General features: G+C 34.8%; 1 protein-coding gene across 3 annotated transcripts in view; it reads right to left on the bottom strand.

The window, feature by feature from the left end:
• The window catches only part of LRRC49 (leucine rich repeat containing 49), a 127,980-nt gene that overhangs the window by 33,456 nt on the left and 82,883 nt on the right, over positions 1 to 11,641 (bottom strand). For all 3 annotated transcript variants that reach the window (XM_003784475.1, XM_003784474.2, XM_003784476.2), the window contains one exon: positions 8,727 to 8,890. In XM_003784475.1, the coding sequence (XP_003784523.1) occupies positions 8,727 to 8,890 (164 nt within the window). The remainder of the gene's footprint in view (positions 1 to 8,726; positions 8,891 to 11,641) is intronic.

Raw genomic sequence — 11,641 nt, 5'->3', positions numbered from 1 at the left:
GTAGCTGGGACCACAGGCGCCCGCCACAACGCCCGGCTATTTTTTGGTTGCAGCCGTCATTGTTGTTTGGCAGGTCCGGGCTGGGGATTCGAACCTGGCACATTAGGTGTACGTGGCTGGCGCCTTAGCCGGTTGAGCTATAGGCGCCGAGCCAGGATAGACATACTTGAAGACGTGAGAAAGATACTTAATACAAGAAGGAATCAAAGGCTACTAATAATTTAAAATAACAAACTGTAGGCTCGGCGCCTGTGGCTCAAGTGGCTAAGGTGCCAGCCACATACACACAGGGTGGTGGGTTCGAATCCAGCCCGGGCCCACCAAACAACAATGATGGCTGCAACCAAAAAATGGCCGGGCGTTGTGGCGGGCGCCTGCAGTCCCAGCTACTTGGGAGGCAGAGGCAGGAGACTCACTTGAGCCCAGGAGTTGGAGGTTGCTGTGAGCTGAGATGCCACCGCACTCTACCCAGGGGGACAGCTTGAGGCTCCTGTCTCAAATAAATAAATAAATAAATAAAAATAAAATAAAATAAACAAATAACAAACTGTAGAAAAAAGGTCCAAAAGCAAATAATCAATCTAAATTAGATCAGGGAGAAAGTAGACTTCAAGAAATTAGAAATGTAATAAAGATAGTGAGTTTCTTTGTTCAATTAAAAAAAAGGTTAATCAGAAAGTACAGGGACAAACTATGTTAGAATGGCATGGGTCAAATATGAAGCAAATTAAAATGTGGTATGGGTATTGATAACTCTTCAAGTAATGAAGAAAGCCATTTGAATTTGACAGTAGGCTATTCTTGAGTGGCTTAGGAAGCAGAAAAAGAGACATAATCATAGTACACTACTTAATTCTCAAGTAAAAAATAGTTACACCATAAATACTTAAATGTTATTTATCAGTTTTCAAGTTTTAAATGCTACCAATTCACAAAGTTTTATGATTACGGTGTTAATCTCGATGTGTTAAAGTATACCTCATAGAATTTAACAAAATTGGAATCCCAAAGAAGTTGCATAAATGGTACAATTAGGGAATCCAAAACTGTTCCCTTTCATGAAAGAAACACACATGCTAGCAAAAACAGAATCAACTTTTTCAGAACTCTATAAAAAAAAAAAAATTACAACAGCCAGAAGAACATTTAAGGGAGGAAAAAAAACTTTTGAATTTCAATAAGACAGTTTGATGGCATTTTAACTTATACTGTTACCATTCCCCATGCCCCAGTTTACTGGTAGTCTTAAAGTGACCAGTCTACATTCTTGATGCAAGTTGCTGCTAAACAGAGGAAGCAATATAGACCATATTCTCAAAAAATTGCATTTATATGATTTGATATGTCTTATTGAAGAATCAGTTCAAGGGCCTGTCTTTGTTTTACTTGCCTTGGTGTTTCCCCAGGGTTGAGGTGACTTCTGAGTGGCATTTGTCAAAAGTGTTTGAAAGCAACAATGTATTGGCTATTGCCACATGGGGTAAAAGATTAATAGGTTGAGCAAGCAATAGACAGATCAAAAAGCTTGAGAAAGAAGAGATTAGGGAAGGAGATACCTGGGAGACTAGGGCTTTGAGAAGCCCCTATATATTCCGGAGAATCTAGAAGGCCACATGTACATTCAAGGCTGGATATATGCTTGGAAAAGACCTGATGAGATCCTAAACAATCAGGTCTGGCTTAGGAACTGAAGGCTAAAACAGAGCTGTAAACTATCTAGGTAAGCACGGAAAGAGGGCCCCAACATAAAACCAATCTGCAAAGACAGAGAGAGGTTACTTTTTTCTCTTTTCTCTAAGTATTTAAGAAAATCTTTGTCAAATCACTAATTGACCACTAAGATGATGGAATGGAGACTTCAGTAGCTATGACAAAGAACATAGTCTTCACAAAAATACCTCAGAAAAGCCACAAAGCAAGCATAAGAGAACTAAAATAAGCAGCAACAACAAACCCTAGGGAGGAGAGATGATCTGATTTCCAAAGTCACTACATTATAATATTCAAAATATCCAGTTTCAAAAAAATTAAGCAAAGAAACTAGAAAGTATAGCCCACTCATGAGGAAAAAAGAAATGACTATAAATTGACCATGAGGAAGTCTAGACATCTGTTTTAAATATGCTCAAAGAACTAAAGAATCTCAGAATAATGTCCCACCAAATAGAGACTATCAATAAAGAAATGGAAACTAAAAGGACATTCTGGAGTTGAAAAGTACAATAACTAAAATGAAAAGTTCTACAGAGGATTCGATAGAAGATTTGAGAAGGGAGATAAAAGAATCAGTGATCTTAAACAAAGGTCAGTTGAAATTATATACTTTGAGGAGCAGGGGAAAATTATCTCTTTAACAATGGAGATAAACAAGCAGACCTAAGAAAACTGTGGGATACCATCGAGCATACCAACATAACCATAATGAGAGTTTCAAAAGAACATACATGGAAAAAAAAAAAGAAGAAATAATTTAAAAAAAGGAAATTTAAAGAGATAAATGCCACAAACTCCCCAAATTTGATGAAAACATTAATCAACACATCCAAGAAGCCATATGTAGCAACATAGAACTTCAGAAAAGGTAACTACATAGGTACAAAATAAAAGTCAGTATAATTGTTGGTAAGTCCTCTTTTCTTCTATATGACTTAAAAGACATAAAATACATATACTTTAAATACAAAGTATAAAGTATGTGTTTAAATACAAATACTTTAAATACATAAAATAATAATTATAAATTAATGTTAATGTGCACACAATGTTTAAAGATGTAATTTTTGACAGTAACAACATGGGGTGGAGCTACACAGAATCAAAAATTTTGGGCTCGGCGCCTATAGCTCAACCGGCTAGGGCGCCAGCCACGTACACCTAAGGTGGCGGGTTCGAATCCCCAGCCCGGACCGCCAAATAACAATGATGGCGGCAACCAAAAAATAGCCGGGCGTTGTGGCGGGCGCCTGTGGTCCCAGCTACTTGGGAGGCGGAGGCAGGAGACTCGCTTGAGCCCAGGAGTTGGAGGTTGCTGTGAGCTGTGATGCAACGGCACTCTACCCAGGGGGACAGCTTGAGGCTCTGTCTCAAAAAAAAAAAAAAAAAAAAATTTTGCATAATATTACAACTAAATTGGAGTTAATTCAAACTAGATTATTATAAACTCATATATTAATTTTAACCCTCAGGGTAATAAATAAGAAAATAACTAAAACATACACTCATATAGTAAAAGGAATGAGAAAGGAATCAAAAAATGGTACACTAAAATAAATCAATTAAATACAAAAGAAAAAATAATGAAGGAATTAACAATAAAAGATGTACAACAAATAGAAAATAAATAACAGAATGGCAGAAATAAGTCCTTCCCTATCAGGACTTTATAGATTATACTCTACAATTAAAAGGCAAATATTGGCAGAATGGATTTTTTTAAGAAAGAGATCCAAGTACATTTTATCTGCCAAATTAAAAGATACACATAGGTTAAAACTAGAAGGACAGAAACAAATATTCCATACAAACCTAACCAAAAGAGAGCTGGGGTAGTTATAAACATCATACAAAATAGAATCTATGTCAAAAGTTTTTATAAGAGACATGGAAGGACTTTATTTTTTTGCAATTTTTGGCCTGGGCTGGGTTTAAAACTGTCACCTCTGGCATATGGGGCTGGTGCCTGACTCCTTTGAGCCACAGGTGCTGCCTGGAAGGACATTTTATATTGAAAAATGGGTCAATCCAAGGGAAGATATAATAATTATGAATATATATGCAACTGACACCTAAAATACATGAAGCAAAAACTGAAAGAATTTAAGGGACAAAGGAGTGTATAATAATATTTGGAGACTTCAATACTGTCCTTTCAATAATAGAAAGAACAATTAGAAGAGTAAAGAGAGGACTTGAAAAATACTATAAACCAACTATACCTAACAGATACATATAGAAACACTCCACCCAACAACAGCAGAATATACATTCTTCTCAAGAGCACAAGGAACATTTTAAGCCACAAAACAAGTCTCAGTAAATTTAAAAAGCTTAAACTCATACAAAATATCCTCTCTGAATACAAGAGAATGAAACTAGAAATTCATTAACACAAGAAAATCTGGAAAATTTACACATGTATGGAAACTAAACACCAAACTCTTAAACAACCAATGGGTTAGAGAAGAAATCACAAGGGAAATAATTAAGGTATAGCTGATAGCGTTTACAATGTATAAAGTGGGAGAAATAAAAAGAACAGACTCATCTTGAACAGTGCAAACTTCAGAGCTATGGTCTATAGCAGATAGAACAAGAAATAGGGATTTACTTATATATAACTTATAAAAGTTACCACTAAGAGAATTACAGATATACAGTTCGGGGAGGAAAGGAGGTTGAGTAAGCTGAATCTTCATCTATTATAGCAAGAAGTATATACATACCTAAATCTTATTAACAAACCAGCATGATACACATTTAAAGATTTGGTAAAAAAAAAAAAAAGAGTCAGTAAAACATACTTAAAAAAAGAATAAATCACATAAGTAAAAGGAAAATAATGTGAATGAAGAGCGTCAACTATGTCAAATGCTGTGGGGAGATCAAGTAAAATAAGGAGTTACAAGTCAAAAAACCAATTTGGATCCTTTGGTTAAGAACCCCTAGTTTAGACAAACACAAAGGATAATAAGGGATAGAAACATGTGTAACTTTCAGATGCAAGATACAGTATAGGAATCACATAATCACCAACTACATTAAAGAAAAACTTGCCATCACTCAAAGTCCTAAGTAACTGATTTTGCATTATAGCCTCTACCAATTATTCACTGTCTGTCCCTAAAGTTTTATTTTTCCACTTCCACATAGAATATTTTCTGGGGCTCCTCAATTTACTAGTTTTCAGTTCATTAAAAAAGGGTCTGACAAAGAAAATGAAATAGTGTTTCCGTGGCACTTTAAACTTTTATATTTGTAGAAAGTAAATCTTCTGCCAGAAATTGTGGATCTCTTTCCTAATGATTCATCATTTACTCTTTACAACCTCTCTGTTGAACATACACATCACTTTTCCCACCTCTCCCAAACTCTTCTGCTGTGCTCCTTGCTTAAAAGCCTTTGATTTTGTGGAATTCCTAATAAAAATCCTGAAACTCTTGGCAGTAAGTATTAGACACAACAATTTTCACTAACAGATACTTCCTCTTTCTCCTGGAACTGACTCCTTGTTTTTGAGACCATAAAAGAGAAGACTATAATTTTAAATTATTTTAGAGGGTATAAAATATTTGGCCATGTGCCACTTTAGAAGTTTAAAATGTCAAGAAAGTCACATTAGTAGCTCAGAATCTGCCTATCAGAGATAGTTTTGCTGCATGAAAGAGTCATTTAATAAAAAAGATATTCGGTGCAGCTGCCAAAACCAATAAAACCTGAATAGTGAACAGTCTTGTAACGAGAGCACAGGATGCACAGCAGAGCCTGGAAGGAGATAGGGCTGGTCATTTGTGCATATTTTGGCTCCTGGTTCCACACCTAGTCCCACCATTAGTAACTTCAGTGCCACAATAATGGTTTCAACTGATCTTTTCTCTGGTGATTTTCACTTTTACTCTTCTCCACCAACCCATTCCCACTGTCACAAAAATGGCCTTCGGAATGCTTTTGATATTGTCATTACTGAGATATGTTGTCCCTTTAAAATCTCCAAGCTCAGAAATTCATCCTTACCATAAATTCCCACTATTTCATCTTATTATTAACCCTCTTACTTCATATACCCATCTTTGACTTTCTTTAGACAATTAGCCCAAGAAATATAAAATTTTCTCCCACTCTGTTGGCAGCCTTCTGTTTTTTAATCTCTTAAAAATCTAGTCAGGACTATATGACCTATCATTTCTTTTTGTCATCACACTTGAATTTTTTCTCTTCTCTTTCATCTCTTATCTTCTTGTTCTTCATCGGACATGTAGTTTCTCAACTGTTACACTTAGCTACTCTGTGCACCTGAGATAAACTCACTCAATAATTCTGGCTATAGTTGCTACAATTTGGTTGGCTATAAATCTGGTTGCTACAAATCTGGCTATAGTTGCTACAATGAGGTCTCTAACCTCATTTAGTCCCTCAGAATTTTCCTTTAGTCTTTCAACATTTTCCCACTTAGCTTCCTCTGGATATCAAACAAGACCTAAAAAAACAGAGAGACATACCATATTTCTTAAAGTGATGTTATTGTCATAATGATGCTAATTCTTCTGAAATTAATAAGTAAACTTAAAAGTGATTTTAATAAGATCTTCAACATTTCTATTTCTATTAAATTTTTTTTATGTTTACATGGAAAAATAGGTGTGTGAGAATCAAAATTTATAAAGAACAGAGAAAGCATATTTTCCCTACTAGTTATTAAAACCTACTAGAAAATTACTATAATCAAGAGTCTGGTATTGGCATAAAAACAAAGAAGTAGATTAGTAGATGGAAATTTGGAATGGACATTTCAAAATATACCCACATATTTGTGGGAATTTAACATATGATAAAGATGGTATTTTATTAAAAAAGAAGGAATAGTTGAAGAAAAGCTATCAGGAATTGACTTGTCAATTCAAATAAAATCAAAGTAGGCCTAATATTATACAAGAGCTGTCTAGAAAGTAACCAGCTATGTAATATGAAAAATAGTATTAACAACGGCTGAATACTTTCTGGACAGCCCTTGAGAACAGGTATAAGTAGTACATATTAAAGTACTAACTTTTAAAACCTTATTAATATATGAAAATAAAATTTTCAAGGTTACTTGGATAAACTTAGAACTGAGAAGTGTTTTTAAGAAAGATAGAAAAAACATTTTTAAAAAATCAGAAATAGAACTGACATGTATTATTTCATAAATCTAAAGCCCAATTCTATAAAGTTTTAACATTATAAAGTATTATTGTTCTAACTAAGTAAAATTATATTTTGATATTTAGATAATGTTAAATATAGCTCTGGGGCTATATAAGAATGGTATATTATGTAGTTTTAAAAATTATCACATTTTAGAATTTTTATTCTTGTTGCCTTATTTTTCTGGCTAACAGAACTAAGAAGTTATACATGTAGATTCCCAAGGGAGCTGAAGGAAATATATTGATATAAACTAATCCTATAACTAAAATTTAAAAAGTATATTTCTCTAAACATATGTAAGACTCCAGAAAATTTCCAAAACATTGTTCAAATGGTCAAATTACTTCCTTTATTACATTATGTATATACAAAAGGCTAAAAAGAATTCCAGCTAAAAAACTTGCCATAAAAGCTATATTATTTTTAGTTTAAAATATGTTTTAGAATTTGGTTAAGATAATAAGACAAGTGTGTTTCATCAAATTAAACAAAATTGAACTGTATTCTACCTTTGATTTTTAGGCTTTATTTTTAAATACAGCCAGCCCTCTGCTTCAGTGGGTTCTGTATCCATGAATTCAACCAAATGGATCAAAAATATTCAGGAAAAAAATTCCACAAAGGTCCGAAAAGCAAAACTTGAATTTGCTGCATGCTGAGTACTAAGCTAAATCCATGTGAGTGAAGTGATGTGTAGCACTGGGTTAGGTCTTCTAAGTAATTCAGAGATGATTTAAAGCATACAGCAGGATGCCTGCAGGTTATACACATATGCAAATATCATCACCATTTTATTAGGTAAGGAAATTGAGTGCTCACAGATTTTGGTATCAGTGGGGGTCTTGGAACCAATCCCCATGGATACTGAGGGACAACTGTCTATGTATATATACATATACATGTATTTAAATTATAAAGATATATATGCTGTTTGTTCCTCTCATTTCCTTGATTCCAATGTGCTTTCTTAAGAGGAAGAGAAATATGAGGAGTCTAGATAGTGTACTCAGAATTGCTCATAAACCTGGGGATATGTATCATGTGCCTGAAAAGAGGTCGTAAGCCACTGGAGTGACAGATAATACAGACCACAACCAGAGCATTCAGATTTTGGGCCACATTGCTAAGTACTTTTAGTTAAGGACAAAGGTTTGTGCTGGCTGCTGGGGAGACAGTAGTCAAGAGGATCAACAGACATTCCTTTCCTCATAAAGATTGCCATCTTGTGGGGAAGGCACATATGAAACAACTAATTACCAACTAGTTATTTAATAAGGGTTATGGCAAATACTAAGGAGAAGTGCAGGGTACTGAGAGAGAAAAGGGGTATCTGATCTAATCTCTGCAGTTAGTTAGGGAATGCTTGGGCGGGGGGGGGGGATGTGAGGGATGAGCTTGAGTTAGCTAGGGCAGGATCAGAGAAATGGGGCAGAGAAGAATAGAGCAGAAAAACACTATTTTTCGTTCTGAAATAGGAAGTAACTGAACTGAAAGAAAGGCAGTGATGCTGCAGGCAGAAGGAAGAGGTTGACACTTCAGGATAAAATAGATGAAGTGGGCAGAGGGCCTCATAAACTACGGTAAGTAATCCAGACATTTTCTTATAAAAAATAGGAAACCAGTGAAGATTTTAACTAGGAGAATGTTGTAGTCAAATTTACATTTATAAATCTTAACTTCTTAATTTAAACTTCTAATTTTAGTAAATTTTCTTAAGAAAACTATTATTTTAAAATAATTATTACATGTGAAATGGTTTCCCAGTCCCACCCCATATTCAATTCTCTAGGGATGTAGCATCTTAAAAGAATGCCATTGCATACCCTGTTTCCTCTGGAGATGCAGAGATGGTGCTGCCATCAATCTGACAGGGGTCCTGAGAAGGAAAGTCAGAGTCTTTTCTATCTTGAGTTGAAGCAATATTGGCTACTCGTTGCTGCAAGTCCCACTTTCGAGCTACGTTGTTAATTGTTAACCTTTTCTTCTCCTATGAAAAAGTTAATTGTGACAAGAATTATATAACACAGTTTTTGTTGCAGAAGTGACGTCTAAAGAGCATACTGTTTAAACCTTCTTATAATACTTTTAAAAGGAGCCTATTCTTTATAAGTAGCTACACCATGTATATTCTATATTTGCTAAGATTTTAGCATGTATGCATGACATTAGGAATAAAAGTGATGTGGCTTGCTTAATTAAAAGTAAACTTTTTAAAGTTCTATTTCTGTGTTTAAAAATGTTTTTAGGTATGGTGGTATATACCTGTTATCCCAGCTACTTGGAAGGCTGAGGCAGGAGGATCCTTTTGTGCCTGTGAATAGCTATTGCACTCCAGCTTGGGCCACACAGTGAGAGCTTGTCATGAAAAAAAAATGTTTTTGGCCTGAGTTTTTTTCTATTGCTTGGTACTTCAAATTTATCTGTATAGTTGAGTTACACCTACTATGTATATACTTTTGAGCCTTTTGACATTGTATGTATGTATCCCTTGTCTAAAGCAAGTAGAAATCTTCTATTCTATTGCAAAAAGTCTTTCTCTAACCTATAATAAAATGGCATATTATCTAAAGAAATTTTATTTCAGTTATTTGCTAATGACTGTGCCAACCCAATTCTTTATCTAAGCAATGCTGTTATTTTTACTCAGGACCAAGGCTACTTTGAAAAGAGGTTCTGGGCAGTGAGTAATGGAGGATGGCTCACATATTGGTGCCAAGCATTTGTCTTTCTGGGTGACAGGAACTGGCAGAAAGAATATTCTTAACGAGGTAGAGATAGCAGTGCTTAGAAGTAAAGTATAAAGTATTTTTATTCCACTGAGTATGTTAACAATGGTGTAACAGGATAGTCTTTGAAAATGCAAACACTTTCCCTATACCTGTGCCAAAGTTAAACTTCCTTTACTTGAGTTATTAAAATCAAATCAACACCAGGTTGACTAAGAGAACAGTTAATTTTACTGGGGTCCAGAAAAAGGAAGAGATATTCTAAGAAAAGAGTGTGTAGCCGGGGTCAGGTGGGGATCACCGGCTTAGCCAGGAAGCCACAAAAGAACTCTTGGCATATGAGGAGCAAGGAAAAAAGAAGCAGAAAGGCTAGAGATTCTTCAAGGCAGAAAGGGGTACCTAAGAAATTATTCTTAAGGATCAGGGAAACATTTGGCATATCAGCTACAACAATGTTTCTAATAGCTAGATGCCAATAACTTGCCAAATCTATTTTAAAATGACAAATATTTTAGAAGATGCCAAATTTCACGTTTTGACATTTAAGTCAATTATTCATAGTCCAGGCAAGACCACACCAGCATATGCCATAACTATCACTCCCTCTCATTTCCAAGGTCACAAGGAAAATAGAAAGATGGAAAAGCAATAAGGCAGAAGCTGTGTGTCTATGCACGCTTCCTGTCCTATAGCCAAACCATCCCACTTTCTTAATGATTAATAAGTAGGGCTGCATAGAACAATCCTCAGCAGATACTGAGGCTCTATTACATCACAATTCCAACTCTGTTTTAGTGCTGGAAATGGACTTCTGATGACCTGTGATTTTCCTCTTATTAAAAATAAAAATGCTAAATAATCCTCCTAACTAAAGAGAATCACTACTTTATGACTTCAAGAGAAACTTTAGCTTTTTCCTACAGTTTTCTTAAAAACTTTTCAAATATTAAAAAAAAAAGTTTGCTAAAAGTATTTTTTATTAAATCATAGCTGTGTAAATTAATGCAATTATGGGGTACAATGTGCTGGTTTTATATACAATTTGAAATACTTTCATCAAATTGGTTAACCTAACCTTCACTGCATTTTCTTAGTTATTATGTTAAGACATTTATATTCTACACTTAGTAGATTTAACATGTACCCTATAAAATGTACCATAAGTGTGGTCCCACCAATTACCCTCCTTCCACCCATCATCCCTCCTCCTCTCCCCTCCCATCCTCTTTCCCCTTCATCTTGGGCTATAGTTGGGTTATAGTATTCATATGAAAGTGTGGGTGTTTATAAATTGGTTTCATAGTAGGACTGAGTATATTGGATATTCTTTCTTCCATTCTTGAGATACTTTGCTAAGAAGAATATGTTTCAGCTCCTTCCAAGTAAATATAAAAGAAGTAAAGTCTCCATCTTTTTTAAGGCTGCATAATATTCCATGGTGTACACATACCGTAATTTATTAATTCGTAATTAATACCGTAAATACCGTAATTTATGGGTCGATGGGCACTTGGGCTTCTTCCATGACTTAGCAATTATGAATTGGGCTGCAATAAACATTCTGGTGCAAATATCTTTGTTATAAAGTGATTTTTGGTTTTCTGGATATAGACCTAGTAGAGGAATTGAAGGATTGAATGACATTTTTCCCCAAATGGTGATGGAAAGAAGCAGCTGAATTGGGTATATAAAAAATTTTTTTTCACTTAAAAGATGAATTTCAAGTGCAATTTAGTGCCTAGACTAGGCTCTTCTTATACCACTGATGAGCTAAATCATCAGTGGAATTTCTCTGTTCATTCCTCCCTTCCATGCTCTAGGAGTGGTCTATAAGTCTGACAGCTTTATGTATGTATACAAGTATTTCATTTATTCATTCACTTATGTATCTCACAGTAGCAACTGCACAGTGAGGAATGCTACCTTTTTCTAAATTAACTATTCAGAATGGTTTGCCAATAACATTAGGTGGTAATGGTGTATCTTGCTACTATACATTTTAAAATACTGCC

The sequence above is a fragment of the Otolemur garnettii genome, unplaced genomic scaffold (assembly GCF_000181295.1).
Source record: "Otolemur garnettii isolate 467f Iridium unplaced genomic scaffold, OtoGar3 scaffold00011, whole genome shotgun sequence".
Lineage (NCBI taxonomy): Eukaryota > Metazoa > Chordata > Mammalia > Primates > Galagidae > Otolemur > Otolemur garnettii.
This window is presented reverse-complemented; position numbering and strand designations above follow the sequence as displayed.